This window comes from Schistosoma mansoni, chromosome 4, assembly GCF_000237925.1.
Source record: "Schistosoma mansoni strain Puerto Rico chromosome 4, complete genome".
Taxonomy (NCBI): domain Eukaryota; kingdom Metazoa; phylum Platyhelminthes; class Trematoda; order Strigeidida; family Schistosomatidae; genus Schistosoma; species Schistosoma mansoni.
Window position 1 is genome coordinate 13,448,826 of NC_031498.1, and position 24,043 is coordinate 13,472,868.

The 24,043-nt window shown below is 35.3% G+C and overlaps 1 protein-coding gene across 1 annotated transcript; it reads right to left on the bottom strand.

Annotated features, from left to right (window-relative positions):
* Positions 1-687: 687 nt before the first annotated feature.
* Smp_043210 (putative tetraspanin) lies at positions 688-23,384 on the bottom strand. Its single transcript, XM_018796886.1, has 8 exons — positions 23,343-23,384; positions 20,348-20,438; positions 20,069-20,299; positions 19,954-20,028; positions 17,523-17,621; positions 10,339-10,533; positions 5,657-5,740; positions 688-1,308 (listed from the first exon to the last, which is right to left on the bottom strand). The coding sequence occupies exons 1-8, from the start codon at positions 23,354-23,356 to the stop codon at positions 1,246-1,248; spliced, it is 852 nt and encodes a 283-aa protein (XP_018651983.1). The 5' UTR covers positions 23,357-23,384; the 3' UTR covers positions 688-1,245.
* Positions 23,385-24,043: the final 659 nt, after the last annotated feature.

The window sequence follows — 24,043 nt, forward strand, 5'->3', positions numbered from 1 at the left end:
ATCACTAAGGTTATATGATTTAATTTTTGCCAAATAAATGATACTTTAGATGTTACTGGGAGTGAATAGAAAGGATCCATTTATATGTGAATCAACAGTTGAGTTCCCATGAAAACTAGAATTTAGCGCAAATAGATAAAGTAATATCTACAAACATACTGTGTAACAATAACTAACTTTAGTTACTCTTCACTATTGTTATACTAAAGTTAATATACCTGTTGGGAATGTTAAATCACTGAACACAACGTACTAGGAAGAAAACAAATGGTGAGATTTTATGTTGATTAAGTTCAGGAGATTTTCACCTCAATTGACCTTCAGTACAGTTTTGTCCATATGAAAATTGTTTGGTTTGACAAATTCTGTAATCACTGAATGTAATTGATATAAACTTGAATAAATTCGGATATGAACTAATCTTACAAGATATGTCTTTTGAAGTAGCTCGGGACAAGAAAGAGAACAGATATTCTATTCTGATATCGAAGTGTATTCAAGAGTTGTCGGCGTTATCGCAAACATACAAATGTCCTGTTTTATATGGAAATCTTATACTTGATAAGTTAAAGTAGTAAAACGAGAAGTCTTTCAAGTATGGTTGCAGTCGTTCACTTCCAAACACTGAAACGCAGAGTTCAGTACCTAAATAACATAACCAACCTTTCATAAAAAAAGATAGAATTTAAAGCTAAATATACACTAAAATAACTGCATAAAATAATGTACACTAAGTAGATTTATCGTTGGGAAAAAAACAATAATATGAAATCAGTTTACCATAATCATCATCATGAATTGATTTATTCATCGTAAAAAGCTAATACACTTCATGTATGTATAAATCAGTGAATATACAGACAGAATATGTAGAGTAATAAAAGTAATAAGGCGGACTAAGCACTAAATAACAATGATAAAATTATACTTGATCAGATACCTTTTCTCGCAATTCAAATCAACGAGAAAATCAATGGTGAAAAATAAATGAATAACTGATTGAAAAATAAACTTTCTAAACAGAAAAAAAATCGTGACGGTAATAGCAGTAATACTATATTATTAATAGTAGCAAATAGACAATTTTCTCTAAAAAAATAAATTAAGTAAAGAAAAAAAGCGAAAACAAATGCGAAATTATAGTTTGGTCTTTAAAAAAAGAAAAAAAAACTGGAGATTCTCTTCAGACCAGATTAAAACAGCCTGATTATAATTGGGTTGATGTTAAATATCTTTCTCATTGTTTTATATTTCTTCTCCAACTACCACGAAATTACACAAAATGATTCCAAGGATAAATGAAAAAGACTGGTTGTTGTTGTTGTTTTAATGGACAAGAGCGATTGAGTATTTGTTGTGAAGACAGGAGATGGAATGAAATAATTATTTGTGGAAAAAAAGAAGAAACAATCAAGAGAAAGATAGTAGGAAGAATATCAAACAAATATTATGATATATTATTAGTTACAATTAAATAAAAAAATTATTTGAGACTAAAAACAGATCTAAGTTAGACAACCACCGAAAACCTGAAAGCAGTGTGCATCTGTTTTGTACTAGTATGGATTCCATGATATTGCACAGCTAGCTACCATCCTAGGTGGGTGTCTTTCTCACACGCAACACGGTTGAACTGCAGTGGTCAAGGTTTCTCACTTGAATCTGAAAATTTTTCTCTAAAAGCTAGTCACTAGTAAGCGCACAAGAATTATCAGTATAGGGGTAGTACAGATGGGTTTGTGATTTTGATAAGATTCATCAATTTTCACAACCCACAAAATGATAAGTAAAAATTAGCATGCTAAAAATACTAACAGATTGGTTATATTATCAAGAAGAAAGAGTAAATTTGTTAACTGGGTCTTGAACAACTTCATGGAGACTGATAGTTGCATAATTCAGGTAACACAGCTTCAAGTGAAGTGCGAATAAGCTTATATTTTTTAGGTTTTTTTTAAGTATTGAAGAACTTACGTTGTCTAAGAAATATTTATTTAGTACATTATGTACACCTTTCCATGTATTTCAAAGTATCATTTTTGTTAGCTATGATTTTGTGTATTTGTCTAACGGAATTATTACACGGGTGTTCTATAATACGTTTCGTTTATTATATTAGGTTAGTTAGAAGTTGAAGATTGTGAATAGAAATTATTCACCAGCACAGAATTGAACTGTTTATTATTATGCGATGTAATTAAATCTTATTCAGTGATTCAAACATAAATAAATTTAACAGTCAGCCTACGTAATGCGTGGCTAGTGGAAGCAAAATGGAATTGGTCAGGGACCAAACATAAACAGACATCTAGCTATGTTAAATGTACGGAAACATTATATAATATCGTCAACTCCTTTCCCATTATTGATATCATTGCACTGCAGTTTAGATTTCACGCTGTGTTAATAAACGGTTATTCTGTCCCTATAATTTGGTTCTTAATCTTCGGTCAGAATTGTGTATCTCTGTGTAACGTGATGTAGTCAAGTGATTTAATTATATCGTATCTAATATTGTGGTCAACTAGGTTCATTCGTATCATCTAGTCAAACGTTAGTGTATAAATTGTATTGTATTATTTTTTGTATTTCATGCTAGGGGAAAAAACCCTTTATCAGTTTTTTCGTTACAAGACTAAGTTTTTAAATCAGAATGAGTATCGACAACTAATGAAAGAATATAAGCAAGAATTAAATTATTATTCAAGGTTTAAATACAACAATGTTTTTGATACAACTGAATGTCTAATCATTAAGTAATGAATGATATAATAAAAAAATTCACAGAAATAATTTATATTATACCGTGTATGACAACGAAATCTAATCATGAGAATATATGTAATTAAATTAGTGAATGGACTTCAGAAATCTCCATATCAAGATTTCGTGATATTCCTAGGTAGAGACTGCATCTCCTTACGTTGCCCCACTGCCTTGTGGATTAGACCTCTAGGTCCAAGGCTCAGGGTTGTGGCCTCCTAAGAAAATCATCTATTTCGGTTTGGGCACCCGGTAAGTATTCCAGCCTTCACACAAACCTAATAATTTCAGTCAGTCACAACGTAGAACTTCGTACGTAAGTACATCAGTTCGAGTTGCCATACCACATTAGCACAGAGATGCAGTTGTCGATTCAAATACCATAGTGGTAGAGGTAGTAAGAGTATAAGCAGTAATTGGAAGATGTTATTCAAGGAGTATAACCCAGTGAAATAAATTTGGAGAGAGAAGAAAGATAGGGACATGAAGAATTCAGAAGATTAGAATTTGGGAGAACACAAAGAGTGGATGCACCTTCGCTATTGCAAACGATTTTGAGCCATGGCTTACCGTACTAGCAGATATCACTGCTGTTTCTACAGCTTTTCGGATGTCCTTCCACGCTGCCTCGGGGTGGGCACAACTTATATGGCTGCCCAACTGTTTTTTTAGTTGTTCCTGAAATATATTCTTAGCTTGCCTATCATTAAGTAGAACCCTAAGAGGTTTCCTTGCAGACAAATACGCGCTCGCACTGGAGCATGATCTGACTCTAAGCATGTGCACCAGAATGAGCGACAGTCTTCTATCGAGCCCCTCCATCGGTGGCTGATAGCGATGTGATATAGTTGGGTCCAACGTCGGGACGAATTCTGGGGTCGCCATGTCAAAAGATGTTTTCCCTTATGCTTAAAGTTAGTATTTGCAAGAAACAGACGGTTATCTGAGCATAGCTGCAACAGACGGCCGCCATTATCTGTTCTTTGGGCCACGACAACATAAGATCCACCCAGGTGTCTTTCCCTTTCGCTTAGTTTACCTACTTGAGAATTAAAGTCACCTGCCACTATCACTACATCAGAGCGCCTAGCTTTTCGGAGATCGGAAAGCTTTCTGTAAAACTCATTTTTTACATCATCTGAGCTGCAGTCAGTGGGAGAGTAGGCACAGACGACGAAGAGGCAACGATGAGTGTGCGCGTTTCGGAAACGCAGCACACATCGATGATACGAGATTTCAGAGTCCTAGCTAAGGAAGCCTGTTGTCCTATTGGCACAATGTTCGGACGTTAAAAGCTCCTACATGTAGTTTAGAACGTGGTTTCAGGAGACCAGGAATAACGTTTCGCGTACTCAAATCATTTTTCCTAGCGGTACGAGGTGATAAAGGGACGTGAGGAGGGTTAGTCGTAGAGATAAGAGAGTTATTAGGAGGTGTAGTAAGGATTGGAATGTGACCAATTTGGTCTCGTGTGCTGTTGCGGGTATGAGGGCTGATATCACTTGAAGGACCTGAAAAGGAAGTTGGATTAATGTTGGTCTTAACGACCTGGGAGTGTGACTGCTGAGTCCAAGGGACAACTGCTTGAGGCCGGTCACGCATGGCTTTTTTGTGGGGGATTTTTGACGTGTTAGCTCCGTTCTTCAAAGGACCTTACCGCCGGAGACGGAAGTCCGTGAGGTAAGGTGAGGCGTGACATATTTAGGGTCAACCTTTTCTAACCCCTTCCTTCCTTGTGAGAAGGCAGCATCGCTGCAAATGCTGGGAAACACCTTACTGCTGTCACACCCCTCTACAGTCGGCAGTGCGACTTCGCCCTCAGACCTTGAGTTGCTGCTTTTAGTCTTACCGTTATCCAATCGACCTGCTTGGCATGGTAGAACCTACAGGAACATATGTTCCAGCCAATATAGCTCAGTTGGGTCATCACGATAGGCAAGCCCGACCACCACGTCAAGGTAGCAGCTACGGTAGAGAACCGAATAATTTGTGTGTGCGCATATGTATTTGTAGCATTCTTGTACCAATGTTTATGTGTTTAAATAAATAAATACACAAAATTATGATAACTGCATTTTCTATGATATTTTGTTGTTACTGAAATCGACTTAAACTTACAAAACGAAAGAATAATTGGACTTAAAGAAATCTTACAAAGTTAATTGAAGTATATATGATGTATACAAATATAAGAATTTAGATAATCACTATGTTGCGTCTACGGACAACAACTTGCAAAACCTCCTTTATTTAAATGAAAACTTCACACATTGGATTACGAGGTAGTACACAAGAAGTATAGCTCAGGTGGATGATCTGGTTCGAGTTTCGTTGAATAAGCTAGGTTTAATTGTAGAGTTTCCATTGTTCTTTTGAACATCATCAGCAGGTAGACGTGAAATATCAAGTTTCTTCATGTATAACTAACAGCTTGCCCTGTTGATCTTGATTGGTTGTTATTGATCTTTAACAAGTAATTGTTTGCATTTTTATTTTGAATGTCTCCCCCCTTTGACCTGACTCTTGATCCTATATCTGTTCATAGTTTTTTTCGGATTTGTTGATTTTTCCATGTCCAAAACAGGATTGGACGACTAGGTCTTGACCAATGATACTTTTCTTCCATATTGGTAAAGACTTCCAACGAAAATGAGAAGTGATAATGTTTTATCTCGCCACACATTTGTCTATAATCTTGTCGTTCAGAAGAACATTGGAAGCCCCATGATTAGACAATCAAGTTAGATAACGAAACTCCACCAAAATCTTGAACTTTATCAAGAATGACCATTTCTTTTAACCTAGTACAACATGAACAGTTATCTTAAGTTTACATGAAAGAACAATGACAGGTAAACAGGAAAATACAAACGTAGAAAAATAACAAACTTACTACAATCACAAGAGAAATAACCGGTACGATGAACGAACCGCTTAGAACACCTTCTATGTGAGTATAAAGAAATTCTGCGCATCCCTTTGAAATAGGAAAAAAAAACATTCAAAAACTATGGTAATTAGAAAGAAGGTAACAGGGACTTTCAAGGTGATAAACATGGGTACTAGATGTATGAGTAACTGGTCATTTTGATTTAAAAGTGAGTCTTAAGTGAAGGAAAAAGCATTAGATGGTTGAGATTAGCCATATATATATATATACTTTTTTCTGTTATTTGGTTGAAGCATTCAACCAAATCGGACTTCTAAGTTTTGAATATGGTATTAAATATATCAACATTATTTGTACTCTTATACATTATTTTCTGGGATATTTTTGAACTAATAAACCTTGAATGGAATATTAATGAGATTCAATTAAACAAGTATGAACGGTTCCAATGGATAGCCTTGTGAAGAGATCTTTCTGAAGACGATAATTACTACGTGTCATATCAGAACCAGGATTGGTTGACTGGATCGAGGATAATAATCATTTAGGTGGATATAGGAAAGGAAATTTAGCCAAAATAAGTATTGACGTTTTTCCACTATATCTGTCCACGCTTCAATACATTTTAACTCGCATCGAAATAACGATGAGTTGTATCAACTGAATGGTTTTAGCAACACTTGTCTAACATCTATTATGGTGTGCAGAACGGAAAACTAGGGACAAAGAGAATTTTCGAGCGATCAGTGGGAGCCTGTTGGTTAAAAAGTTGGATAATGGGAGCTGTAATCTATAGCTTTTCGCACACCACAACCTATTTAGGGCTAAAATCAATTTCTGAAAAGGTCACTGTCGATGTATTTTGTGGAGTCCTCGCTCTCTACCACAAACATGAGTCCAAATAATTGAGTGTGATCATGTACAGATATGTTGAAAGACAACTGTCGCTGCTTTTATTGCGCTTGCATAGTGTCTGACATACTATGATATGTATTAAACTCATCTTGAGATTTGATGACTAACAAAATTGTCTTCTTTAAGCAACCAATGAATAGAATTTATTTTTATTTACGACTAGAATCACATATCGACGCTATTACCTCGCATTCAAGTGACTCAGAGACACTAACAGTCAAACGTTGAGTGCGAATTAAATAATTAGTGAGCTTGATGGTATCCAACTCCGCCTGTAGCTCTTCTAGAGTTACTGCCGGTCCCAAGCCCGGGTAAAGGAGGAGGGTTGGGCATGGGGTTAGCGACCCCATCCCGTAGAAAAGCTAACTCGCTAAAAAAACGCTAACCAGAAAAAATAATTCAAACCATTTAAACTCTGCCCTGGGAGTTGAAGGAATAATTATGACGCCTCATGATGAAAGCCGAAATCTTTCGGAAGTCACGAGACCGATGCACCTTCTAACAACCAGAGCAACACTCTTTATAGGTACATGGAACGTCCGGACAATGTGGGAGACAGGGAAGACCAGTCAAATAGCAATAGGAATGAGGAGATACAACTTGGCAGTACTCGGAATCAGCGAAACCCATTGGACACAAACTGGACAACAAAGGCTAGGTACAGGAGAGATGCTGCTGTACTCCGGTCACGAAGGGGAGAATGCTCCGCACACTCAGGGAGTTGCTCTAACGCTGTTCAAAGAAGCACGAAATGCACTTGTAGGATGGGGATCTCATGGGCCCAGGATAATCAAAGCATCATTCAGAACAAAGAAGGAGGGAATCACAATGAACGTTATCCAATGTTATGCACCCACCAATGATAGCAACGACGATGATAAAGATCAGTTCTATGAAAGGCTGCAATCAAATATAGAGAAGGCTCACGAAAGGACCTCACCATCCCTGATGGGAGATCTAAATGCTAAAGTTGGAGTGGACAACACGGGATATGAAGATATAATTGGACGACATGGACTAGGAGAGAGAAATGAAAATGGGGAGAGACTTGCAAACCTATGTGCATTCAACAAACTGGTTATAGGTGGCACAGTATTTCCACACAAACGCATACACAAAGCTACATGGATCTCACCGGACCACACCACAGAGAACCAGATAGATCACATCTGTATCAACAAAAAATTTCGAAGGTCAATGGAAGATGTGAGAACCCGGAGAGGAGCTGACATAGCTTCAGATCACCACCTGGTTGTGGCCAAGATGAGACTGAAGCTAAAGAAACACTGGAAAACTGGACAAACAGCACTACAAAGGTTCAATACAGCTTTCCTTCGAGATACTGACAAGCTCAACGAATTCAAGATAACTCTCAACAACAGGTTCCAAGCTCTACAGGATCTACTGAATGAACAAGAAACTACGATGGACGACAACTGGAAAGGGATAAAAGAAGCACTAACTTCAACGTGTCAGGAGGTTCTGAGCCGCAAGAAGCACCATCATAAGGAATGGATCTCTATGGGAACCCTGGACAAGATTCAAGAAAGGAAGAACAAGAAACTAGCAATTAACAACAGCCGAACACGAGCAGAGAAAGTCAAAGCACAAGCAGACTACGCAGAAGCAAACAAGGAAGTGAAGAAAAGCATTAAGGCCGACAAGCAGAAATACATGGGAGAACTAGCAACGGCGGCGGAAAAAGCTGCAAGAGAAGGGAATATGAGACAACTATATGATACAACGAAGAAATTGGCAGGGAGATATAGTAAACAAGAGAGGCCAGTCAAGGACAAAGACAGAAAGACAATCACTGAGACTCAAGAACAGAGGAAAAGATGGGCAGAATACTTCGAGGAACTGCTGAATAGACCAGCCCCATTGAATCCACCGAACATCGAAGCAGCACACACTGACCTTCCTATAGATATCACTCCACCAACGATCGAAGAAGTCAAGATGGCCATCAGACAAATCAAAAGTGGGAAGGCGACAGGACCCGATAATATACCAGCAGGAGCATTGAAGTCAGACATTGAAATAACTGCACAAACATGCTTCACCTTCTATTCAAGAAGATTTGGGAAGAGGAACAAGTGCCAATGGACTGGAAAGAAGGATATCTCACCAAGATACCAAAGAAAGGAGATCTGAGCAAATGTGAGAACTACAGAGGCATCAATTTGTTATCAGTACCAGGAAAAGTCTTCAACAGAGTGCTGCTGAATCGGATGAAAGACGCAGTAGACGCTGAACTTAGGGATCAACAGGCTGGATTCCGTAAGGATCGGTCGTACACAGACCGAATCGCGACACTACGGATCATCGTGGAACAATCAGTTGAGTGGAACTCATCACTATACGTCAACTTCATTGACTATGAGAAGGCGTTTGACAGCATGGACAGGAGAACATTATGGAAATTTCTTCGACACTATGGAGTTCCTGAAAAGATTGTCAACATTATCCAAAACTCATACGATGGACTACAGTGCAAAGTCATGAATGGAGGACAACTGACAGATGCATTTCCAGTAAGGACTGGAGTCAGACAAGGCTGTCTACTCTCCTCATTCCTCCTGGTGATTGACTGGATTATGAAGACTTCGACATCTGAGGGGAAATACGGAATACAATGGACTTCTCAAGATCAATTAGATGATTTGGACTTCGAAGATGACCTAGCCCTCCTCTCTCATACACACGAACAGATGCAGATGAAGACAGCAAATGTAGCAGCAGCCTCTGCATCGATAAGCCTCCACATTCACGAAGGAAAAAGTAAGATTCTCAAATGCAACACGGAGAACACCAACCCAATCACACTTGATGGCGAAACTCTGGGAGAGGTAGAAACATTCACATACCTGGGAAGCATCGTTGATAAACAAGGAGGATCGGGTGCAGATGTAAAGGCGAGGATTGGCAAAGCAAGGGCAGAATTTCTACAATTGAAGAACATATGGAACTCAAAACAACTCTCAACTAATTTCAAAGTCAGAATCTTCAATACGAACGTCAAGACAGTCCTACTGTACGGAGCTGAAACGTGGAGAACTACTGCCACCATCATCAGGAAGGTACAAGTATTTATAAACAGTTGTCTACGCAAAATACTCAACATCCATTGGCTGGATGCTATCAGCAACAGTGTTTTATGGGAGAGGACAAACCAGCTTCCAGCTGAAGAGGAAATTAGGAGAAGACGTTGGAAGTGGATCGGACATACATTAAGGAAATCACCAATGTGCATTACCAGGCAATCTCTAACTTGGAATCCGGAAGGGACGCGGAAAAGAGGAAGGCCAAAGAACACATTACGCCGGAAAATAGAAGCAGATATGAAAAGGATGAATAGCAACTGGAAAGGAAGGCTCAGGACAGAGTTGGATGGAGATTGCTGGTGAGCGGCCTATGCTCCTCGACGAGGAGTGACAGGCGTAAGTAAGTAAGTAAGTTGATGGTATTCAAAACGCTTGACAAAAAACTACGGAAGATTTAATATAGTCCAATGTCCAACACACACACTCCGACCTCAAAAAATGTCCTAGCTAGAAAAATAAACTAGAAGCACTCAAGTAGATAAAGGAATATGCGGTACGAATCCAGTCACTATTTTAAGTGATGCGTTTGTAAAACAGTAGAAGTCGATAGTTGGAGGCTAAAGATGTTATGTTTTAAAGTGAATAAATTAATTTGTCTTATTTTTGCACAAAACTTGAATATATTTACACAAATATAGATTAAGCATAAGAGTTAATTGAACTTACTTTTTGAAAAGTCACTTGTCTAGGTTCTTCATAATCAGACTTAGTTTTTATATCTTCAAGTACTTGTTCTTCTAAGCTTTTAAGTGTAAGACAAGAATCAGGTACTAAGCTGATAAAAGTTGAGGAATTAGGTTGACTGTATTTCCATTTTGAAGAGGCATATATTTGAGGACCCGAAAATCCACAACATTCACTCTAAATTTAATCAATTTATTATGAAAATAAAATTAAACTATGACATCCTATAATTTATCAATATTTTTCTATGCATGCTTAAGCACTAACATATTTTCAGAGAAAAACAATTTGGTAAACTTGACAAATTGTCAAGCATTTGTGTTGATTGAATTGTAATATTTTCTCTAATTACTGTAAATCTTTCATTTTTGTTTTAGTAAATAGAAATTTAAAATGTAGAGTTAGGGGAACATTTACATTGCGTTGTAGAAAAATCGGGTACTCAAAAACGGTGTAATTGCTGAAGAAGTATGTAACTTATTTACATGGAAATGTTTATTATTCATCCGACTTTAAGGTTTATTGTACCAAAAATTAAAATGTTTTTCATTGAAATCATGAACCGATCAGTGTTAGACAACCATTGAAAACCTCTAAGCACTGAACAAACGTTTTGTCATAGTATGGGACTCCTGAGCTGCGCACATCCACGATTCCATACACGGGACTCAGACCCAAGACCTTCGGTCTCACGGGATGGTGGTCGAACATTGATCGCTTCATGATTTCAGCCAAATTCAACACTATTCACAATCCCTAACTGATAAAATGTTTTTGTGAATAAAGATTTCTAAAACTAACAAAAAGCTTTTATATAGTTAAGATCATGAGTCAATCGAAGCTAGACCAGCATGAACAACCTGGAAGCACTGGACGACAGGTATCTACTTCAGTACAATGGGAGTTTTTTTCGTGGATTGGTTGAGGTTAGACATCAACACCATTGGATACCGGCCATCTCAGTGGTCTATCGGTTAAGTGCTCTGGCGCGAGAATAGTAGGTCCTGGGTTCGAATCCCGCGGGGCGGGATCGTGGGTGCGCGCTGCTGAGGAGTCCCACAATAGGACGAAACGGCCGTCCAGTGCTTCCAGGTTTTTCATAGTGGTCTATCTTCAATTGACTCATGATCTCATTTATATAAAGATTACTAAAATCTCCACAAAACCCCCTTGTGAAAAAGCTTTTATGCCAGATTTTCTTTTCGAAGAAATTAATGTTACTACTGAGATTCAAAAGCATCTTATTTAGCGATTTATACATCACCAATAATCCATTCGAGTAACACTAAGACATTGAATTACAAGACTTAATTATCATTTATATCAGTCATATTAAACGTAAAACCTGATAACTGAGTGTTGGTTCGAATCCTCACACTATATTAGCGCAGTTAGATGAAATTATAAAGACAAATTCCAGAGCAGTAAAAGTGGCAACAGTATAAGTACTAATGAGAAAAAGATATAAAAAAATAAGACTGAAAGATATAAGGGGTTTTCGGTGTTCAGGAACTACGGAAAGATAAAGAATGAATGCACTTGGGCTACTGCACATTGATCAATAGCTGGTCACTAATTCAATGAAAATTTTCCTAGGTGCAAGTTCAGTACAAAGGACATATAAACATGAGTCTGGATGGGAGAGAAGTTATTAGAAACAAGCACACTGGTAAAAGGTGTGTGTGATTTTTTTTAGATTACAGAGAATTAGTTATAGGAAACTAGTACAAGCGAAACCAAATATTAAAAAATCACAGTGTATTTTTAAACATATACTAACGGATGAAACCGAAAAAGTAGGGATTTTAGGGAACAGCACACAATGTTGATTAAAGTTAGTTGTGACTATGGTAATACCCAATATAGGAAATCCTGTAGAATATTATGTGCTGCGTAAAAATGAAAGCATTACAGTCTTAAGTCAAGTCGAGAGGTACTAATGTAAATGTAAATCTCACGAGTATTCATGACCACATATGTAATTAGACATTCACGAACAACTACTTAGCATATTTTTTTATACCAAAACAAACTGAATTCCTTAGTTAATTGTTACACAAAAAGAGACCACATCATTTTTGAACATTCACCTGGTTTATCATTATTGTTTATTGATACATACAACCTTTGGAGTGTAATTCTAAAATAAAAGCTTCCAAACACAATATCAACGATAAAGTGATACATTTTAAACATTGGCTTGAACTATTCGTTTGTGTAAACCATTTTCACTCATAAATTTCTTAATCATAACTTATATGAAGATTGTGATTTCGCTGACTGAGAATTTAAAAATAAAACGATAACCAGCTTCAAGGACTAATCCATAGTCTTAAGATAGCATGATGCAAATACCATGTTTATCAAGATCACGAGATTAGGTTGATGCAATACACTGTGAACAACCTGATCACGGATTGTGAAAATGTTAATCTTCACTATGGAGCTGATCCGTACATTAGATCTATTTTGGGTGATATCAATTCTACTTGTAATACTGAGGGTAATTTAGATAATGTTGTTCAGTCTTTACCATCCTTGTTATTCGTATACTTCCCAATAAATTAGTTTGAAAATTTCACAATGTTTGTATAATTTTGTTAGCCAGTTAGTTAGTATGCAGTCAAATTGTTGTGTTAAAGTGTCACATGATTTCGATAAACGTCATATCTTAGTACGTTATCAAAATTTATCCAAAGTAAATTTAGGAAACTAGCTACATAAGACAAAGAAGGAACAAAAGGATTAAATGTAACAGCTTTAAATAATTAATGTGCAAACTGTACACAATTGATATTTTTTTTAATCTAATGATATCTAGTGTATATGTCTATCTTACGGACTTTTTCTGTCAATATTATGTATTTAACTAAAACGCTAATTTGTTTAAAGACTTAAACTGAAAAACTGAACATTTACCAATAAAATCAATGACATTGTTCAAATAAATCAACATTAATTGTTTATAATAAAAATTAATTGTCAGGAAACATAATAACTATGAAACATTATTTATACTCTTGGAATCAGACATCAAACGGATGAATAGTAACTGGAAAGCATTGTCCAGGACAGAGGTCAATGGAGAATGCTGGTGGGCGGCCTATGCTCCTCAACGAGGGGTAATAGTATAACAACATAATTGATGTCTATTTAAAGCAAACACATAGATTAGACTAATAGAACAATTGACTAAATAAATTGAGAACGGTTGAGATGAAAATATAGCATTTAATACTATTCCCAAAAAAACAATGAGAGTGTATCATGAATATTTGGGCATTCAAAATCACTCCATTACCAATAAGTTCAGGAAATAAGGAAAAGAGAAAAGAAGTTAAGTAATGGCTGAATCAATTTATTATTTCTAGAAAACATTTTAACGTTTTTAGTGGTGAGTTGAATGTAGACTAAAACAACATTTTCATATCGACATAACAATAATAACAATAGCATCACAGTTGGTATTTTGAACGATATCATGTGAATGTATGAGTATGAGCGGAAACATAAAACTATAATTAAGTGGGTTGAACACTTTAAAATAGACATATGTTTCGTTGGAATTGTAAACAGATAAGAAAATTAGTAAATTTCACATGATAGAAAGTTTAGTGCACAATGATATTAAAAAAACTGGATAAAAAGCCTCTATCAGTGAAACAGTATTATGAGAATGAATAAATTTATTAATTGGAGAAGAAAATAGTAACGAATAATGAGGTTTTATCTATTTATTTAAACACATAAACATTGGTACAAGAAGGCACTAAATACATATGCGCACACACAAATTATTCGATTTGTGTGAAGGCTGGAATACTTACCGGGTGCCCAAACAGAAACAGATGGTTTTCTTAGGAGGCCACAACCCTGAGCTTTTGACCTAGAGGTCTAATCCACAAGGAAGTGGAGCAGCGTAAAGAGATGCAGTCCCATAGTAGCCGGTCACCAACAGTAGGTTCACACACCATTTGTCACCTCAGGATCCTGGAGCCCACCACTGGTTTAGAATCAGGGTTTTCCAACTCTCTTAGGTGGATCCTCCATATCCACCAACCCGGTTAAAGCACAGGATATTCGCATTTTGTTCTGCAAATTTCGCAAAAACACCACTGAAAGAAGACAGTGTATGGGACTTCCCTGTGCTCAAGCCGTGACTTAATGAAATGACGATGAGGTTAGGTGATGGGATTACTTTATGACGTAATTAGTTGTTAATTCAAAATGTGCAGGGAACTATATATTTTGCAGCTGTATTTGTAAGGCAACCGGATAAAGTAGTTATAAACTCAAGGTGATATAATCGAAAATCAATAGCCACAATGCAGATGAATTTACTCATTGTTTTCCTTTAGCTGCATCTATTCAACTTTGACCCCGTTTGTAGCTGTTCTTTGTACTTTTCCCCTAACTCTTCATTGGCGTTAATGAATCACTTTTTCTCCATTTCTACAGTTTTGGTCTTATCCACCCTTCATGTTGTCATGATATAAAATCATAACTATTTGGACGAACGAACAGTTGTGTCAGTTCATTTATTTTGGTAATCCTTTGTGCCATTTTGTAAGGCGATACTGTGGTTGATTTACAAATCACATAGGTATTTGAATATGATTTCAAAATCAATCAGAAAAAAATATACATACTATTATGTAATCCAGCTTTTTTGTAACTTCCAACAAAGTAAGCAACATCTGGAGAAAAGCCACTGACAAATCTCGCAACCATATATGTCCACCCTCAGTTTTGAATATATGTAATATCAATATAATTTTTCTTGTTAGCCAAGAATTTTGTGTTGAAGTGGTTAAAATAGATAAAAATGTTTGTATATTTCATAATATTAGAAATAATCTAAATTGTAATGAAGTGATGAGAGCTTGTGAAACGTGAAAACGCTCCATCTATTCTGGTATATTTATTATTTTTCCTTTGTTTAAACTACATCAAAGCGGAATGAAATTAATTCGATTTTAAGAGGAATTTTAGTATTTGTCAAGATTTTGCTGTAACATTGTTTGATAACCAAATATATGGTGCTTATGAGAGAAATAATAAAAATAAATGATCACAACCAATATTTGTGAATCTGAACATCTGATGACTGAAACTCATACCTAGGAAACTACCTATATTAACTCAACAGCAGGTACAGATTCATGTAACTGGCTTTGAATTACACTTTCAGTGCAGAGATCAGTTATATTATCTGGTTGCCTAAATCGAAGTAGGTGGTGCGATGCTTGAACTTGTGACTTAGCGTCTGAATGTTAACGTTTTAACCACTGACCCACTGCTGGCATACATAAATCAGGGTTAAAGCATTAATTAATTAATCCTGTTACCCCTTACGAAGGAGCATAGGCCGCCCACCAGGATTCCCTATCGAACACATAGTAACGATTCATTATTCCATGGAAAACTTGAAATTCAACTGTTCAGGTTCTTAACTTTTGCTATTTATTTTACGCTTTAAAGATGAAACAATTTTGTAAACCTATGAGTTAGTATATTCAAAGGATATTTTAGCAACAGAATAAGCTGTCCTAAGATAAATAAAAGTTTTTGTTATGTCCGAATACAACTAAAAACTTGATTGTTACTTGGGAAATGTTTTTGACTATATGAGATCAATAGTGTGATAACAGTGATAATTGAACACAAAGTCATTAAGCGTTCTAGACTCAGAAAATGAACTGTTACAGATATAAAGAGAATACGCAAATGATGCACAGTTATAAAGGAGATCTTCCACAAATGGACAAATCTCACTTAAAGTAGTTCGAATTATCGTATTGCCACTTAAGATCCTTTCTAATAGAACACAGAAATAATCTATCATAACTTCATCTGAAATTCCGCACTAACGCAAACAACACAAAATGTTTTTTGACTATTTTCACAACAAGTAAATTTAATCACAGATACTTGGGAATCATGGTAAACTAAATTAACAATCTGAAGATATTAGATGTATATCACACTTGCGGATGCTAATCACCAACTGATTAAGTAAGAAAAAATCGATAAAACAAGATATTATTCAGTAGAATATTACAACTTAAATGATCTGGTGTTGATGCATAGAAGTTAAAAATTAAGTTTTCATACAATATGCTTGTAATTCAATATAATGAAAATGAGTGACCTTAAAAGTATTATTTGCGAATCGCACAGTAAGAGAATAAATAATTCACTTTCAAGTTTAAGTTTCTCGTATTTATTCAGTAAGTTAATTAGTTGATTAATGGAGTCCAACGGAGACAACTACTAGGTAACGAATGTGCGTACATGTTTACACATAGGTATATCTTGACAACAGTTATGCATGAATGGCCCAAATATGATAAATATATACATGTGAATTACTTTCATGATTCAGGATAATTTTAAAGTGAAGAGTTGTAAAACTCGAAATATAATCTATTTATCAACTTTAATTATCATGACCAGTAATATAATAATAATAATAATAATAATAATAATAATAATAATAATAATAAAACTTGTCATTTCAATAGATAAAGTCATGCCAAATCACAATGAACACCGATATGACCTAAATTCGTATTAAATAAGCAGTATAGAATTTGCCAGTGAATGGTTTTACTAACATTCGAATTATTAAATACAACACATAAAATCAAATAAACAAAATTTTCAACTTCTTATTCAGACTAACATGATTTGAAAATAATCATTTAACTGTTGACGCTGCATTAGCCTTAAATTTAATCCATGTCATCTACACCTAACTATTATTCTGAACTAGTCATTCTTGGTAGAAACAATAATATCGGTTTGAAATACAATTCTTTATCTCAGAGTAAAATTATCAGTATAATAAAATAAGAGAGAAGCAAAGGATAACAGTATGTTTCAAATTACTTAGAATAGAGAGATGATAAGAACATTCATTAGTAAGCAAGAAATTCATTTTATTACAACATAATAAAACGCTCAAAATAAACCCAGACCCTTCTACTGCAGCACGTTTGGTCCAAAAAGAACGAATGAAATTGAGAAAAAATAACTGTGAAATAGTACCATGAATATTTTGTATATATACAGTATTTGGTTAACATTTTTAAATGTCGTATAAATGCTTAGTTGTCCACTAGAAAGACAAAGTAACCGATATCAATCATTCTATATGTACTCACTTGAGACTGTAGATGATCCCATGCAGATGTAAAATCGGGTTCAAATCCGTACAAACTAATCAAAGCCTCTTCAGTTTGTTCTTTAATTGACCATATTAACTAAAAAATAAATCAAATATTGTCTAAGGAAATAAGTTGAATAATAATCTTACATTAAGCACCACATCTGTAAGTATTTCAGTGTTTGAAACAGAATAATTTTGAAATTTTACTCATATTATTTAGGGATTCTTCTAAAAGCGTTCAGATAAAACTGTTGGACAAAGCGTTAACGTTTTTTAGCTATGAACAGATATTAACGAGTATACTTTATATCCTGATGTTTAATATCCGTGAAATAATTTAGTAAATCCCTATAAATTTATTTTATTATTTATTTAAACACATAGATATTGGTACAAGGAAGCACCAGATAAATATGCGCCACACAAATCTCATTTGATTTGTGTGAGGGCTGTGATACTGCCCGGGTGCCCAAACCGAAACAGGTGGTTTTCTTAGGAGGCCACACTTGGAGCCTTTGACCGTAAGATCTGATCCACAAGGCAGTGGAGCATCGTGAGGAGGTGCAGTCCCATGGTAGCCGGTGACCAGCGATTGATTCATACGCCATTTGTTCCTTCAGGATACTGGAGCCCATGTGCACCATTGGTTTGGAATCAGGGTTTTCCAACTCCCCTAGGTGGATCCTCCACATCCACCAACCCGGTTAAAGCGCCGGACATTCGCTTTTCGTCCTCTCAATTTCGTAAACAACACCCTCGCCACGAGAAGGCAGTGAGTAGGACTTCCCTGTCAGAGGCTATGTACGCGTGGCCATGTGAGAGCATTTGGAGAGGGAGAGCGGACTCTCCCCACTCTCGGCCGTACCAGGGCATTTGGAGGCCAATCCCTATTTTTTTTATAATCCCTGTAAAAATTTACATCAATCATCTAGTGGTTCAATTAATAAGATTTTAAGGTTTATAAACATTAAATTTATACTCAGTTTGACTCCTACAAGCCAAGCAAGCACCAGAAGTGATAATAAATGAATGGACCTAAACCAAAAATTACTACCCACTAGAATCATTAAAGTTTAAACCTTTTAGGAACCTGTAAAAACTGAAATGTTAGAAATCCTGACGATACAAAAATGTGAAAACCATATGGGATACATGTAAGGAAAAATTTAGAAAAACATATAAAATATATTTTACGTCAGTTATGCTACATTCCTCGAGACATTATCTTTTAATGTATTTGAAAAACCATCTATAAAAATTAGTTTTTTGATCAGTCGTCCCCAGTGAGTAAAGTAGAGAACTTCAAAAAATTTAAAGACATATTAAAGATAACTGAAAATGATGTTATTCGATACAACTAGACTTTCATGTTGATCCATTCACAAATGACTGCATAAGTAATTAACGTGTTTCTTCGGACCCTTTATAGTATATAAATTTCCAAACTATTTGAACGGTTAAAGACCATTGACATTAAGTAGGGATCGATTAGGCGGTTTGAAGTAATCTATAGCATGTTTCGTGCAAGATTTATGGTGTTACTTTTTCTGGTACTAGCAATCCTAACCATAATAACACAGTATTATTTTAACACTTGAAATTTTCCAGCTATGTGCTACACTTGATTTAGTCACTATGACTTTAAACAAAGAAAAATTGTCATCTCAAGCATAAGTTTTCTAACAATTTATCTTTAGTTCACTACTAAGACTTTTTCGGTAAAATAATGAAGTTATCAACGGGTTCATCAATAATAAGATATTTTGTTATAATGGTGATGTAATACTGAAAGTCTACAACATAAATAATTGACAAAATGTAAAAAATATAGTTTCTTTACGTTAAAGATATTTTTTGTATATTCTCAAAGAAGTAATGCAAACAGCACCTTCAGTTTTACCAATAAAATATCCGAAGCTATTTAGAATGTAGACTGGGTAGTATGGTTCTTAATTGGATTTACTATCAAAATATATAACAGAACATTTTGGAAAAAAGGATTAATAGCTTGAACTGCCACAGAAATTACTTGACAACCCATAAAAAGCTATTTTCAAACTTTGCTTTTATGTGTAATATGATAAGGCTAGATTGAAGATGGTGTCCAGATGGATACAGAAAGCTCGAATTCTTAAAAAAATAATACTAGTTGCTGAATCGAATTTGAAAAAATAATCTACGATAAACGTTTTTATAAATTAGGTTAATTCCTCAAACGTCTGACTCACTAGTAAACAGTGAAAAATCGCTTTATGTTTAAGGTGACAATACAATTTGATATGAAGATTATCTTAGCAGCTAAAACAAACATTATGATTACACGAATATTGTTAGAGCGAGATATCTACTAATAAGTAGTTATTATTCAATTAACATGTATGTGAATGATAAAGCATAAGCTGTAAATAAAGATAAGATGTACGTACTTTTGTTCTAATTGTTTTCACATGGTACAAACAATAAATATGAGGGATTGTCACTGCAAACAGAAAAACTAAATACTGTATAAGAAAATTATGTTTTTATCAACATATACCATACCAGTGCAACTGCTCTCTTTACCTTGACTTCAGTAAATCTCCATGGTTTTTTTGAAACAAACAATAGATGAATCATAAAAGCTTGACAAACAAGCGAAAGAAGCAATAGTATCCCAATGATTACAAACAAAACTCCTTCTTCGTAGTAATATCGCCTGCCGATAATTTCGGATTCGATCCGATTATTTTCAAGTAGCCAAATTCCACCAGAAATAAAAGCAAATGAGAGAATCTAAACATGTGATAATTAATAATAAACACATTGAAAGTTATCAGGTACCGCAAACGCAGTGGCAAGATAAGATGACCATCGTTTCAATTGTAAACGACTAATATGAAGCGAGCGATATCCGCGTCTTTCTAGCATACCTCTGCAAATGGCGAAAAAAGAGAGGTAGTTGACTGTAGGAGATAAGACATAAGATAATATATCATTAACTCAATAATTATAACATTGAGAATTTTTTTGTTTTTGGCAAAGGTAATCGCTATGACGGGCTAAAAATGTCCAGATGAGTGATGTTTTAATATTAGAAACTGTGAACTTATGGTTCTAAGTATGGTTAATGTTTGTATGAGCGACCACAAGGTTACGAACTTACGTTATTCATGATGGTGTTGAAATGTATTTTATGCATAGGTTAGTAGTTTTTACCACAGTAGCGCTGGATAAAATAATTCTGACTGCGATTAACTTATTACTTAAAGATCAAATATGGAGCATTAGCTAGACAAAATAACAGTTATTATCATAAAAAGGTGAGAATAGTGAAACAAAAATCTGTTTCTTACTAGTGAAAACAGTGATGGCGACTATGTTAATAGGTGTAGACTACTTTATTGGAACCCGTGATTATCGTAACCACTGGTTAGGGACTTTGAATGACATAGCTCGAAATCGTTTGTGATGGCGAAGGTGCAGCCATTCTTCGTCTTCCCTCAAATTCTAAGCTTCTGAATGTTTTTATTTCGCTGGTTTATATTTTCTTGAATCGTATCTTTGATACCCAAACTTTTCTATTACCACTAAGTGTTATATTTCTACTACTCTAGGATTTGACCCAACAATTTCATACGTACCAGGTCCTACGATGCGACCAACTAACTGTGGTGAATATAATCATTACGCTTGCTGGCTCGCAGACATTATAGCCTTATATATAAAAAGAAGTTCAGAAAAGTTAAAACTAAATTATTTTTATCTCTTTTAGTTAACTAGATGAGTTAGGAGTTTAAAGAGTAGATTAAAACTTTAGATGTGAAAAGATTGCAGGAAACATGAAATTATCAGGTAGATATCTAACTAAAATAGATTTCTGGAGAGAGTTATGGACTAGTGATTTATCAACAAAGATGAGGCCATGCTAAACATTAACAGGTATAATGTTCGGTATTAAAATAAGAATAGTCACCTACAGCAACGTAAATATTACCTGATTATTATCAATAACAAATTTAGAAATAACATACACTTTGACACAAATACGGTATGTTTCAAGAGGACTGATATATTACTAATATTTTAGAATTGGATTCTTTGGACTAACATTGACTCAGTGGCGTTGGTTATCGCTACCCACTCTCAACAATTTATATAATTTTACCACACATGTGGTTCCACTAAAGACTTATCATATTACTTTTAAGGGGTTGATCTATCCTTCATAAACTTATATTATGTACATGACACAATCCTGATAAATGGCAGTTTTTTGAACGCCTCGAGTGCCAATACAAAAATTCTCGGGATTTTCCTCTTAACTGTAATAGGCCTCTTCAAGAATAGTCAGAATCAACACCTAATCTGACTACAGGGAGTAAGTTATTTGAGGTGAGATGTGTAAGGTGTTGGTTGTATGGTTAGAGTTCGTGGAATTACCGTAGTTTGAGTGTAAATTCTAGGTGACATGGGGAAAAATCAGTGGTGGTATGGCAAATAAACCAATTCCTTATGTTCAACTAAATATTGACAGTTGCCGTTATATTTATTTATACGTTAGCTTCTATTGCTTTTTGACAGGTCTTGACCCACGAAAAAATCTAGACATTTTTTTCGGTGGGACTATAATTTATGGACGACCTTTGAGCAACGCTGAAACAACCTTGAAAGTGCCCATTTACTTATCAGGGCTAAATGAGGGTTATAAACTAGTATGAGGAACATGATTAGGATTTACATTTGAATGTTGGGGTTAGAGATTATATTTAGTGTTTTCTTTAGGAAGTGACACTAGCTATAATGCTGAAATGGTATTTAGTCAAATGAGTAGATGAACCTTGCGCCAAAATCTAATACATATATTAGATCTGATTGGTTTATTCACAAACTATACTCTCGCTCTTTTTTCTTGATTATGAAGACAGTGATTAACCAGAAATATATAAAAGATATTAACAACTGGTAAATTATTAGCGCTTTAGCCTAGTGTTCTGCAGTCAAATTTTGAGAAGTTTGTGGTGAATTCCAGGATTCAGCTGTATTACTTAGAACTGATTCATAGCCGAATTTAGATCGTTACATCAGTATGAGACGGTACGTTTGCAGGGAGATCGTAATCTAGCAAAGTTCAAACAATACACTAGAAAACGTAAAGCACGGGGGAAATTCGGTGATGTTGTACAACTTATGAATAATCTAACGCTGAAGGTTGAGGAAAGTAAACAGAAAAACTAGGATGGTTCCAGAACTGGAATGGATTATATGTATTGTATGTTTATCTTTCATCAGTTTCAGAATATACTCACACTCACCGATATCCGACAACTTATATCCCAGTTTTAAATATGCATTTGACTAGATCAACCGAGATACTTTGTCTCAGTTCGTCATTAAAAATAATACCAAGGTATGTAAACCTTCAGAAAGCAGAGCCTAACATGAATCTAAATGCCAATTTATAAAGTCGAAAAACCTACTGGATGTACATTACCAACTGATGGATCTAAATACGAAAAATGACGGAAACGTCCATGCTGCAGTCTCACTTCGGGCCTTTCATTTTACCGAAAGTGTAGAAACAAAATACTCAAGCGAGATATAAAGGAGACCTGAAAGCCAGTACTAATATCCACCTAAAAAGGCACTACATAGCTCTGATAGTCGTCTTCTCATTCCACTACCCAAATTCACTAAGAGATCTGAAAAAACAAGTGTTAGATATTTTGCAGTAAATTAGAATTAAAAGTAAATGATTATCTGGACATTATTGTGATAATCATATATGCAATAAAGCCACTGTCATGAAACAAAATTATTAAAACGTTAAGTGACTGACTTTTGCGATGTCATCTACATTCAATTTGGCAGTCCATATCATATGTACCGACCAAGTAGTTTAAACATTGTGGTAACGCATATATTTAAACGATACGCGCTCACATATTGAACAACCGCAATGATGTGATGTTAAATATCTCTCGACAGTGCTCGTAAACCAACTCAAATAACATATAACTTCCCAAGACTGAATGATGGTATGTATCGAAGAACTTAAGTGATTTTCTGTCCTGAATACCAAGACTGACTTAGATGAAATGCAGTCGAAGACAAGTTTTGAATTTTTTCTGAGCAGAAGTAATTGACTATTTGTATTTTGGAATCGGAATTTTTCGGTAAGAAAACTTTATTCGTTGAAAAAAGGAATGCACCTTGTTTTGTTTCTCGCAAACTGAGACGACTAAACATGCGTTAAAATATTCTGGGATTGTCTATCGATTATGGTCACATCGTTTCTCAGCTCTCTGAGCTAAGATTACGTGTAGTATCTGTTTTTCGCGGTGTAATTTCTGCAACAGTCTCTAAGGTGCGAACATTGAAATTACTTGTATTTTTCTCCCCCGGACGGGTGACTCGAGCTTGCTCAATCCCATCCATGACTCGGCCTCGTATTGCATTACCTTGTAGTGACCTACTTTTCTCGACGAGAACGCAATTGGTATAATGGAAACAATTATTATTACAACCAATTGTACCAGT

Excerpts from the sequence above, each read along its gene's own strand:
- Smp_043210 (XM_018796886.1), bottom strand. Across the intron at positions 20,029-20,068 it reads TAAAGAGAGCAGTTGCACTG|TATTTAGTTTTTCTGTTTGC; the intron begins GTATGGTATATG and ends TTTCTTATACAG. Across the intron at positions 5,741-10,338 it reads GACAAGTGACTTTTCAAAAA|GGATGCGCAGAATTTCTTTA; the intron begins GTAAGTTCAATT and ends CCTATTTCAAAG.